Source organism: Chlamydotis macqueenii, chromosome 1, assembly GCF_036417535.1.
Source record: "Chlamydotis macqueenii isolate bChlMac1 chromosome 1, bChlMac1.mat, whole genome shotgun sequence".
Lineage (NCBI taxonomy): Eukaryota > Metazoa > Chordata > Aves > Otidiformes > Otididae > Chlamydotis > Chlamydotis macqueenii.
In genome coordinates, this window is record NC_141556.1 from 207,416,766 (window position 1) to 207,430,388 (window position 13,623).

The 13,623-nt window shown below is 38.1% G+C and overlaps 1 protein-coding gene across 2 annotated transcripts in view; it reads right to left on the bottom strand.

The window, feature by feature from the left end:
- The window catches only part of TMEM135 (transmembrane protein 135), a 185,744-nt gene that overhangs the window by 156,827 nt on the left and 15,294 nt on the right, over positions 1-13,623 (bottom strand). For both annotated transcript variants that reach the window (XM_086739648.1, XM_086739649.1), the window contains exon 3: positions 8,770-8,862. In XM_086739648.1, the coding sequence (XP_086595774.1) occupies positions 8,770-8,862 (93 nt within the window). The remainder of the gene's footprint in view (positions 1-8,769; positions 8,863-13,623) is intronic.

Here is a 13,623-nt window from a genome sequence, read left to right on the forward strand (position 1 = left end):
CGCTTCTACATATTTTGCTGGCAATCACTGCTGTTTCAAAGCAAAGAGAGGACATAAGGGATAGAACCGTTAATAAAACTTAGGAAAAAGAGCAAGACAGGGCATAGAAATCTGAGAGTTGCAGAGATGTGCAATATTCACTGGCCTTGGACATACACTCAGCATATTTTAGGGATGAGGAGGGCACGAAGAAGGAGAAAATAAATTCATATAAGAGAACTGCTTCAGCAGACAGCTTGGGGCTGTCCCAGCACCAGTGGAAATTCATTTGACCTGTTCTCCTCTACCTCTACCCTCCTCCTTCCTACACCCCTTCTTAGCTTAGGAGCCTTCCACCCATACCCCTGTCTGCACATCCAGCCCACAGCAGGTCGGTGAGAAGCAGCTCCGGAGGCTTTCCAAGAATCCCCTTGGAAATGGCTGTCTTTCCCTCCCCCAGTCATATTACGCCCAGTTTGAGAAGGTCCATTCCACAATACAAGTTTTTGACAAGCCACCCAAATCATCAAGTTTTTCTCTATTTCAAAAGACTTAAGCAGCCTAATGCTCTTTTTCTAGTCTGTCAAACTAGCAGCTATTGTTTTTTGCACGCTTGGAGCTCATTTTCTCTCCAGACTCATAATGTTTTAATGATTACATCTGTGATCAGATTACACTGTTTACAAAATACCTGATACACTGTTTACAAAATACCTGAAGCAATAGGGAAAAAGCTAACATGACAAGTCAATCCAAGTCAACCAGAAGCCTACTGCTATTTTTCATATGGTGCAACTAACTTCTAAATGCCCTTATATTCAGAAAGAGTAGACCAGCTATTTCAACTAAGTAGGGCATGAAGTTAGACTTGCGGACATACAGAGCCATTTGCATGGGTTTTCTTCCCCCACGAGAACGCAAAGGACAGTATATTAAGTCATATTAAAACCAGGCTTCAAATTCAGTTAGGAATTACGAATTAGTCATGCAGAAGACTGATTAATTCTGTTAAGAGCGTGCGTAAATCCATAAGGGCCTAGAACACAAGGGGTCCCAGGGAAAAGCAGGTCAGAAGCCAACGTAAACCTTCTCTGGAAAGGCAGGTAAGAGATACCAAGAGTTTGACAGAGTCACTTCAACCCTATTGACTGAAAAGTCAGCTTCTGGCAGAACACCAGTATTTGACGATGAACTGCGCCAGATACTACAGACAGACCTCCATGTGACATTTCACCTACTGAAGACAGAAAAGCTATTGCCGAGTCCAGTTTGGACCTACTATTTTCTAACTTTAAGCTCAAAGATCCCAAATGCCAACGGTTGATGTTAGCACATTTTCTGCTAGTTCCTCAGTCCACTGCTCACGAGGAATGAGTAACAGACACCGAAAAAGAGCTTAAAAGGAAAAATTTATCGTTGATCAAGCAAGATGGAGCGCATACAAATTCCTTCAAGTAGACAAAATTATGTTGTACCACCAGACAGTCCAAATTGTTTTGGTCTTTCAAAGTCAGAGGAGTCTATCCAGACTGCTATGACAGGTACTGACCCAAATTCACGAGATCTGTTTTATGCTTGCCTTTAATTCCGTGGACTCTGTTGTTCCCGCTTTTCAGACAGATCACCTTTAGGATAAAATCTTAATGGCATACGTTCACTTTATCAAAAAGCTTCAATCTGGAGTGGAGGTCATCTGATCACAAGAAATACTATGCAATCCAATGGACTTACTAAAGGAAATAAAAATGTGCCATTTTCTGTCCTGGGATGTGGAAGGGAGAGGGCAGGAAGGGGAAGCAAGATGTTTAACCACAGTACACTGCTGTAATCTTCACCACAGAAAACCCTTGCACGGTTAAATATAGCAAATCATTGCTGTTCTAGGTTTCTTCCTCCACACTTTTCCTGCTGCAGGAGCTAACAATGACATTAATTCCTTGGGAGCAATGAAGCTACAGGAAAGAGTCACTTCATTTATAGAGGGTTTATAGGTGTGGCTCATACGGAAACAAAGATTTAAGCTCCTCTCATCTGTACTATCTAAAAACAATATCCCATGAGCAGACTTGAGGAACATATCACAGAAAAGTTCCCTCAAAGACTTCCAGCCGTTGTGCCACAGGAACGGTAGGCACAGACATTATCTCGCCAGGTAAATGTGAAGCTTTTCATTGCCACATAAGTCAGCACTACAGCATGCTCACCTAGACAACATCTGAAGTTTATTCTATATCAGCAGAATATTTATTATTCTCCCCTCTGGGAGGTGCATGTTACACACAAGCATTCAGACCCAGAAGATGTATTAAGTGTTTGCTTAAGCCAAGGAAGTCCAAATGAGTGTCTCCTGGATGCTAGTGCTGAGTAGACAGAAGACAGTAATTAATCTACTGTTTGTGCCATTTGAATCCAAGTCAGACTTGTGGAATAGTCCAATGTTCAGCAACAGTCTGCATTTTAACATTTTATCTGCAGGCATTTCAATACGACTGTACATTTTCTAAGGTTTTTTGTGAAGTTTGGGGGGTTAGTGATGAAAAACAGAATATAAAATTATACTAGTACTCAATGACTTTACTCAGTTACTTTTACTTAGTTTTCAGCCTACAAAGTGAAGATTTCAAAAACAGATTTGCCAAAAACTGTTCTTAGAATAATTTAAAAAATTAAACTTTAACTATAATCAAGTGTCAATTACTCACAGAGCAGCCCAGGAAGAGATAGCTACACAGAGTCACCTGGGATCTATCAGAGCTTGTAGCTTGACCTTAGCACTGCCCTTTGTCCATCCAGGCTGGCCCCACATAAACTGGCAGAGGTAATCCAGAGCTTAACGGGTGTCGCCTGTGATGCCTTTACATTATTTTCACAAAGTAATCTCACGGCTGGTGCTGTGCCTAAGCTGGTAAATCCTCCTGAAACTCATTGCTGCAAATCATTGAGCAAATGCAACCAATGCAGCTCAGCACTGACTGTAACAACATTAAGAGAAAATAAACCTAGTCTGTACAGACCCACACAGATGTTTGCAACACTTCCTCCAGCATCTCCAGGATCACAGGTATATATTTCACATGGGATCTTCCAGTATTTTTACTCTGACTGTGTTATCCCAGAAAACGGATTGTTGGCTGTCATGCTGTAGCTGCTCTCCCAGTCTTCCATCTTGTGCAAGACTTCAAGGACCACACAAGCAAGCTGGACCAAATTTTTTCAACATTCAAATGCTTCAGGCTGAAAACTCCTGAAACTTGGTTGCTGAAAACTTCTTGTGGACAAGGTTACAGTTTTTCAGAAGCCTGATTAGTTTATAACCTGGGCTGATTGATCATGAATGCACGAGACTGGAATCACTGAACAACGCTGACAAGCTTCTAGCCATCAAGGACCTCCCCAGACTCCCAGCGTCTTTGGTAAATGATTGAGAGGGGTCCTGCCATAACACCCACTAACTCCTTCAGTACTCTTGGATGAATCCAATCAAGCCTCATGGACTTAGGAACATTCAGCTGATACAACTGGTCCCTTACAATTGCAGTGTCTACAAAAAGAAAGTCACTGTTCCCACACTCGTGGTCCTCAGACTCAGGGGACCAGACAGCCCAAGACCTGTCAGTATTATTAAAGACTGAGAAAAAAAAAAAAAAAAAAAAACATTGAATGCCTCCACTTTTTCTTCATCCCTGCTAGCCAGGTGACCATCTTCAAAAAGTATCGGTCCTACAATTTCTTTAAACCTCCTTTTGCTATTAGCACACTTTTTAAAACCCTTACTGTTATCAGATACAACACTGGCCAGTTTCAACTCTAATTGAGCTTTTGGCCTTTCGAGTCTTCTCCCTGCATATGTGAATCGCAGCTCTAATCTTACTGCAAAGCCTGACCTTGCTTCCAGACATCTTTGAATCTCTTTTTCCTCTTGAGCTCCACAATCAGCTCCCAGTTCGGCCAAGCTGATCTTCTGCCCCACCTGCTTGACTTAAGAACACTGGAATTGCCTGCTCCTGTGCTTCTAAAAGGTGATTCTTAAAAACTGACAGCATTAATATTGATTTAGCTGAACACAGTTAAACCAACTTGAGGAACTTTTTCCAGAATTACCAAGTAATGCTACAACAATAAGTGAAAAATAGGAATCTCTTCGAAAATAGCCACAAAGTTATGATTGCTAGGCATGTACCCTACAGAGATCATAAATCTTTCTAGTGTAAAATACCATGCTACTGGGGTTTATCATCAAACTGGACACTGAGTGTGTCTGGACAAACATAGTATGAGCCAGGTGATTACATTTCTCAGAAAGATAAATTACTGTAAATCATTGATTAGAAATACTTTAGCCCTGTGCTGGGCAGAAGTCCCTAGCTCTTAGAGCTCCCATGAAAAACTAAAGCCAGCAAGAGATGCTAGTTTCCATGAAAAGCACTGCTAAGAACTGCCAGTGCTGAGCTAACTGCCATTCACAATGTTCCCACAATCAAAGCATCTTCCAGATCACCTCCTGCACTCCCAGCCAACCTTTAACAGTGTTTTCCCTCCTTCTGATAACTGTAGCAGTAGCAGGCCTCAAAGCATGCAGCAAAACATGTTCAAATGTTTACATCCTGTTGCTATAAAAGCATAGGTATCTCAAACATTGGCTCTCTCCAAGGCTGTTGCTGAAGTGCAATGGATTTTAACATATTTTGGTTTAGAAACAAAAAGCCTTCTCATTAACTTCTACAGCCTGGCTCCATATTTCACAGTCGTATTCACTCTCAAGGAGTAAAACTCCAAAATATTTTGTTTCCTTGCTAGCTCTCTTTACAAGACTATAATATAACATATTCACACAAGTGATCCAACCTTGAGGGTTTTGCATACAAAAAATATGCAAAAATCATTCCTCAATATAGCTTGCTCTCTCAATTTCTTATCTGTAGCAAGCAAGACTAAAGCTTGCAAAAGCACTTGCTGTGTTAGAAGCTGGTTTGTTTGTTTTGATCAGCCATCCCCATCCTGATGATTTATAGATTTCCCTAAAATACAACGTCAAACTGAGTAACTGTAAAACATTTTGAGATAGGAAATTGTCACCTCAAGTCTAAATACACTATACTACTCTACAGAAATATATACCAACAAATGTGTATTTGAAAGGACAAACTTACAAAAACGCTGTATTTATTTACAGCATATACTTTTTACCATTACTATGCTGCCATATTCTTCCTTCACAATGCATTTAGACTAATGGCATTTATGGCAAGCAAATAACCCTAACAGCAACCGAACGTTTCATCAAGGAGAACAAACATACTGTCTAAAAACTCCACATTGTTCTTATACAAATGTTTCTGACAGGTTTCTGAGCAATACATAGTAATACTTTTGTTTCCAAGAACACTAAATATATGTGTGTATATGTTGCACTATATAACCTTTTAAATGCACATGCTTTAAATGTTTTTCGGAGAGTTCAGTATACTGAACTCTTTTGATGAAAAACACCCGAAGTTTTCAACTCAAAACATGTTGCAAATAGTCGCCCAGAGCAAGATTTTACAACCAAATTATAAAAGCCCTAAATCTCAGGTTTTATAATACCATCAGTGACACAGTCTTAACCGTAGCGACGAGACAGGCGCCGCTATAATGTTAACAGCCAGTATGTAAACATTAATGCAGCCTAAGGGGGGAGCAGGGGGCAATCCCAGAAGGGTCCCTTCTGAACTGCCACTGACATTTTAGGTGGCTGTAGTTAAAACTTTCTTTGCCTTAATTACTTACAAAGGGCAGAAATGGAGAGAAAAAAAAATGTTAACCAGGCAGTAAGACAATTAATTTCATTAAAACTGTAATTGTGTCCTTTCTTAAAGCTTGAAACTCACTAATACATTATTTTTTGAATATCAGCCCTACAAACTGAAGATTGCCATTTAGCTTTTACCAAAACACTACTTAAACGCTTTTGAAGCATTAGTATGTTTACAAAACACTTAAAAGAACATAATTATTTACCTTGAGAGTATTGAAGAGGTCTTAAAGAGAGGTTTTTCACTGAGCTATCAGACTTCTTTGTCTTAGAAATCAGCAAGGTACAACCGATCTAACCAGACTTCCAGTAACAGGCTGGCTTCAGCCAAGCCTCAAACCACATTTCAAGAGCTCCATTCACAACAATTTTAACAAGTATATTCAGTTACTTGCTTGCCTTCTAACAGTCTCGGTGCTTCTAGAACAAGGTAATACCATGTCTTTCCATCTCAGCCACATATCTCCTCCTTTACTACATGCTCAATTCTTGTTGATAATATTTAATAGATGTTGAAAAAGTGACAGGATACTGTAACTTTGAATTACAAACAGAAGCCAAAAGACATAAGCAAAATACTCATTTTTCAAAGCCACAAACAAATAAAATTGCTTCTTATCAACAGTTTGAAATAACCCCTAACAAGGAGTACACTGGCAAAACAACTCCATTTAAAGGTTCATAAAATGAGTGCAATGATTTCCTAAGGAAGCTTAATGAAATCAATGTAAATGAATCATATCTCTATTTCTGAGGAGACACTAACACAACTTTTAATGTCTAACACTCCAAAACTAAAATCTGTGACAAAATAATTGCACATTTTTCTTTAATAGAAGATGTAAAAAAGGTGAAACTAAAGAAATTTATATTCTTTTAAATGTCTGTGCAAGCGCACCTGTTAGAAGCTTACTTATAATAATACAGCCATAGTTATTATAACAGTATATACACAGAAAGAGTAAGCGAAATGTTGAAGTCACAGCCAAATAATCAAAAGGAATTAGAAAAATGTGGAGTCTAATCAACTGTGTACATTTCTCCAGGAAAAGGGAGTACTTTCCTTATTTGCAAGAACATTTTCTTTGCATGTGAAAACACATAACACTAGTAACACCTACAATATTTTGTTTCATTTCTCATTTTTCAACACCTCTGCCAGATCCATAAATACAGAGAAAAGAAATAACATGGCAAGACTAACACTAACAGCTATTAAGATCTGTACCGTATGAGACAGTGTATAGTAAAAATCAGCTGAAATTTAACTCTGTGCTCTTTTCACACTTCTCAGAGCATGAAACACATACCAGCTATGCAGCTAACAGATGTTAGGTTGTGATTTACGAATTCTGCATTGGCCAGTAAGGATGCTTCCTCCAAATCCTAACAGGCAACCCACATTGCTTGAGAGTACCAGAAAAAGGCAATCATTCCGAGTTACTCCTACAGGAGTAAAAGACTAAAGGCATAGAATATGAATCTGCACATTACAAACACGTAATCTCCATGTTTATGTATCTACATTCAATTATTATGTAAGAAATAATTCTTATCAAAACATTACTTAAGCATATAAATGTGACTAATTCTCTTCCGGCGATCTCACAGAACATTTACAGATACATACAGAACGAAGTTTACAAGGGTTTTTATTCCTTGACCCTTTCCACAGATCCTAATAAACTCTTTTTCATAGACAGAATAACCATATTTTATAACCACCAAGTAGAATACACATGGACATACTAACATGTAATTTTTATCTTTACAGAACTGTAGCAACATAATACAACGCAGAACACTTCCTGAGTGAGTCTGAAGATTCTATGCAATGTCACTTCCCCCTCGCAGTGCCATGCAAATTTGCAATTACGTATTACACAGATACAAACTATAATCAAACTGGTTCTGTAACACATTAGAAAACCTGCTCCTCCTCAGGCTTATAATGTGTCTAGACAAGCTACTCATCTCTTTTTCTCATTCTTCTGTAAGAATTATAAAATGTACAAGGCTGGCACATGTTAACAGCACCATTCGGAAGAAATCTGATTTACAAGCCTGCTGTTCCCAAGTTCAGGACTGACAGAGATGCTGTGCAAGCAAATGCCAGTGAGGTACTTAAAATAGGGTATCCACTTGGGAAGAGATTAAGTGATTAAGTTTGATTTGGCTGCCAGATGCTAGTAGCAATTTAAAGGGCTAGAGATAAGTTTATGAACTTAAATCAGGACTTTTTCCCACCTCCCTGATTTTTCAACACAATTTGTTGTAAGCTGCTCAGGAGACGCCTGAAAATGCCACTGTGCCTCCATGTCAAATATCAGTTCCTAAGAGAGCAGAAGTCTACTAAAATTTAGTTTCGCCTGTAAGAGAAGCTAACAATCAAATAGATGTGAAATCAGAAAGTCATATTTCACTAAGTCTCTCAGCAGCAGCATTTCACACATTATACATAGTTATCAGATGCTAATACACCAAACAATTTCATATTTTAAAAAGTCTAAATTTTCTATCATGACATTTCATCCAATTTGGAGTACTTCAGCTTTCCCAGTCACTTTTCTCCACAACATCCTATTACTCCTCTTTATCAACTAATGTCATGTTGGTAACTCAAGTCATCAGCAACTTTCACTAGCACGCTCCTTCTCTGTGACTAATTGTAAACTTTTTTTTTTTTTTTAAATACACAGTTTCCTTAGGAAATCCTAAGGAACCAAACTTAATCAGGCAATTCTAAGCAACTCAATTATGCATTAAACAAGAAAAACAAACCACAAACTGGAAACTGAATGTTTGTAAAGTATTTTTTCACTGTAGCTTTCTAGATTTAAATCTAAGGCTGCAAAAGACCCGATTTCAAATGAACTACACTTCCAGCACTTCCACTTCTGAAACAAAACCACTGAATTGTCAAATGTGAATCATCAAATTATCAAAACAAGAAATAGTATTATATAAAACTCAAAAGCCATAAACACAAACCATACCTGCTTTTCCTTTCGATGAGAATAGCCATATAAGAAGCAGGTAAAGCAGCACCAAAGCCAGGAGACCAAAAGTAGAATTTTCCAAGGATCTTCCTGAAAATGTAAATTGTACACATATTACATGCAAAGCAACCAAAACATTCATGCACAACAGCATATTTTATCTTTATCATAAAATTGCACACATTTTATTAAGATTAATGTTGTCCCTTTACATTAATCAATACTTATAAACACTAATTACTATATTTTTACAGTTGGATAATTCTTAGTGGGGTTCCCCACAGTGCTTCATAAACATAAACATGTGGAATACCTCAATAACTTATCCATTTAATTTAAAGGATGATCTGACATCAACAAAACCACTACTTTCAAGAGATGTTTCTGAAAAGTTGCAGATATTAATTACAGAAGAATCGTCTAAAAGAACTCAAGGTTGCTCCTCTCTCTGCTAGTTGTCCAAATACATCTTCAGGAAGATGTGCCTTTTGGGACGTAGGGACGCAACCAGGTGAGCCAGAAATCAAATCAAATTATTAAAATTTATGTCACACTCCAAAGGGATAATCAACTGATGTTAAATCAGCAAACCACTTAATTACAGTAAGCCAAGGAATCAATCTGTACATTACAACTGGAAGGAACAGTGACATCCCCATTCTATTAAGTTGGGAAAGCTCTCATTTTTTGCAACAAGATCTGGATTTCACTCAGAGTCCACACAATTTCAACTATCAAAATTCCTCCAGCAGTAAGAGTTGAAAAAAAAAATAGTTACACAAATGACAACATCTAAGAAAATTTTTCTATGAATTGGTCACTGTTAAAGGAGGAAAACCAAAATGCATGTCAAAGTCACCAAGCACATTTGGTCTGTTCAGGACATCTGCACCTTCAAACTCATTCAGGAGGAATTCACAGAGGAAAACAACAGTCAGGCAGTCATGAAATTTGGTAGCATGATAACAAACATACTTCAATTACACCAATGCTGCTCAGCTGACAAGCACTATCAGTTCAGGAAAACAGTGTTACAATAGAGTCTACCCTTCCAAAAACACAGTGAACAAAATACAACAAACAAAATGGCAAACACATACAGGGTAGAATAGGAAATTCTGTTAGATAAAATTTCATGTTGACAACACAGAAGAGAGAATAGAGATAATTAATCAATGCCATCTGATTAGCCCACTTTCATTCTTGCTGTAAAAGGCATGATCAGCCTCACGTCATACTTCTGCAAAAATAACACTACTAGTGAGCAATGCCAGCTTATGTTCATAAGTGAAAAGAGAGCCAGTGTATCAGCAGCAAGTGATGTAATGGCAATTACACACACTGCTCATTCCCACGGCCGCAAAAGGATAATTTCTCAGGATGACAATGCCAAATGCTGCAGGAGCTGAAGTTCATTATTAGGACTCTCTTGGAAAGCAATTACTGTATGAAGTTTCAGAGAACACATTTTAGACATCTTAATAAGTATGAACACATCCTACCAGACACACCTGTTAAGTACAGAACAAATGTCTTTTCTGTGGGAAACAAACAGGAATTTGTTCTGTTGGCATGGTTTAGAATCCCTCTACAAATGCTTACATGTTCAGTTTGATAAGATTTCGGAAACAACACTAACATATTTTACATAATAAAATCTAGTGGAAATTAAAATGTCCAATTCCTAAGTGAAATATTTTCATTTATTTTAGCAGAAGTTTAAGTAAGTTTTTGTTATTTTCACATGGCCTATGGTTAGAAATTTGAATGAGAAATAGGAGTTCTTTCAGATTATGTATCTAATTCCTCAACATATTACTGTATTACTCAAAGATTGGTTGATAAGTAAGGTTGAATCTAATTAAGCAAGCTAATGTAAAGCCGTACATGGACAAACTTAATTACTCTAGTTGCTAAGCTAAGAGAACCATGTCTTTGTGAGGTTTTGCATTTAATAAAACCAAAAATCTAAAAATCACACCTTTCATCTACCAGATGTAATGCTTGTCAACACTGGAGCCTAGCACTTCCATCTGAAGCCCAAACAGATGTAGACTTCTGGATTCCACCAGCAGAAGAGATTACAACCCCCAGTTGGCCTGTCACACATCTGTAACAGAGATCATCACCCTCACTGCTCTGCCAACAGAGCAGACTGCACATATTCCCTAATTCACTTCAAGAAAAAAAAGGAGAGGAAAAAAAAAAAAAAAGTCATCCAAGTTAGCTTGGTAATCCCTTCTAGAATAAGAACACCTATCCACAGCCTAAGTCACTGCTGATACTGAAGTTAGATGTTTTTGAAATTTTGCCCACCTCTGAAATGGTGAGAATATTAAACAACGCCCGAAATTATTTAATTTAACTTCTTGTTCAATTAAATGAAGTTTTACATCCTTGCAAATATTTGCAGTGGTTTCAATTTTGGTGGTTTCGCCTAGCTGAAAGGAAGCGAATACTACAAAAGCACCAAAAAGACATATTAGCATAAGCTAGACGTCTCACTGACAATTACATTTCATATTTAGGTCTTTTAATTGTTACTGGATGACTAAGATGTGTTTTCAGCATACACAGTGACTGAAGGTTCACTGGGACTTTAGCAAAGGTATGAACAGTTGAAGTGGTCACTTTATCCAGGACAACCTATGTGCCTGCCAACACATCTCCTCCTTGGTGCTACAAAAGGAAACAGGCAACAACTCTTCTCAAATATGGAAATGTGCAGGTAAATATGAATTAACATGTCCAGCTACAGACCCTTTAGTCTGTTGCTTTGGTCTCCAGACCACCTCTAACTCCAGGAAGGTAAGATCAGTGAACTGCATGGGGCTTGCTGCACAATTTTGCTTCTCAGTTACTGTTCCTTCCACTATAACATACCTTTCCATCAAAAAAGATACAAAACTGCAGCACACATCCTATTACACAAATCTATCTCATCAAATCTCTCATCACTATCTAGCACAGATCTACAACATCTATGTCTCTAAAGCCTTAGACAATCTCTTTGCATGGTGGCAAATCAAGTTCAGAAATACTCAGGCCACAGTTATGCAGAATACCACAGAGGTACTGATATCTCTTCAGCGGAGAAGAAATGATACCAAATCGCATTCTGGGCTGGAAGATGACATACAACTACTTTTGGTCTCAGGGGCTACTGAAAGAAGTACAGTGTACCCCATAGTAATTAATTCAAGGAATCACAAAAATTCAAGCAAAGCATTTAAAAAAAAAAAAAACAAAACAAAACTAAACTAAAAACCAACACAAAGTGGGTTTAAAGAAAAAAAAAAAAAGAAAGAAAGGAGTGAAATCTCAGATTTCCATCCTCCATCACCCACTCAACAGCAAATGAGAGAAGGAAGCTTATACAGCTCTAGCTGCAAGACAATGTTGACATTAAGTACATTGCAAGTGAAGGACTTGTCAACATTATGATCTTAGGAGAAGCTCTCAAAAAAAAAAAGGCATACAGTATTCAACTTGTAAAGATGTCATGTATTTATACAGCTTTCTGGCTTGTTCTCATTTTCTCTGCAAACAACACTTACTCGGCTCCTTCACGATATTCAAGTACTGAACTGACTTGTTCAAAGAACCTATCCACGACAACTCTCAAATGCCCTCCTGAGTAATAGCAGCTAGTTTGAAGCCCATCCCTCTGTAAGGAGAGGACTGCTTTTTTTCCTCCCAGTGCATTACTTTGCACTTTTCTCTATCAAATTTCATAAGTGATTTTAATCAACACATCTTTCTGAAAAATTTAAGAGTCAGGTTTAAATTTCTGTAGCCTAAACCATCTCATACAATCTCTCATTCTATTCTTCATCGCTTTTTCCAGACTCTTTAGCTATATCCAGAACAAAGGACACAGCAGGAACATCACTGACAACTTCTTCCTATTTGTTTCATAGATATTAACTACTTGCTAATAATTTACTAATTCCTGAAAAACAGGATTTTTCTTTGTGAAGAGTCCTAACAAGTAATCTTGCCGAAGTCATTTGGGAATTCATATATAATGCACCAACTGGATCATGATCAGATACATACTTATCTTTCAAAGGACCCTAGTAAATTTGTAAAGCGTGACTTTTCTGATAACCATGTTATCCGTTGTTTCCTGAAACGTCATTTCATAGCTTTTACATATCCTATTCATTTAATTGTTGAGGCTGCAAATTTTATTCTCATCAGAAAAGCTGCAAAATACTCCTTATAACTGGACATTCATCCATTTCAACAGGCACAATTCCTAAGGCTGCCTAAACACTTTCTGCTTTTGCTTCTAGTAGCGATTTCAGTTCACCAGCTCGAATTGGGGTCCTAGCCAACAGGCTGATATTTTTTAATTTGCAAGTCCTGCAGCCGCAGGTGCTGGGCGGTCTGCAGAGACCCTACCAGCAGAGATTCTGCTGGAGGTGATAACTCTTCACAGACATCTCTTTGTAACACAAAAAGCATGTACATCTCCCAAGATGCTGGTTGGTTACTCTGCTGCAGAGCTGTAAGAACAGTAGGGTAAGCGTTTACGTGTATCCTTTGTGACATTAAATTGTTAGAATTGTTCTTTGCATGGTTTTGGCCTGGGCCAACCCAAAGAATGCTTCATGGGTAACTGGAGGGCACATGGACTAAGTACCATTTCCAGTACCCAGTCTGCATATGGCCATGCTGTTTTGAATGTCAAAACAGTTTTAGACAGCTATGCTCCACACAGGTGAAAGCAATGCCATACCAGAGGGCTCCAGAGTAAGACACTAATCTCTTACCTGCTTCGTTTACATAGTCATAGATCTCCTAGATGGCTTGTAACTTCTGTTAGAGAAGCAGCTGAAAACCATA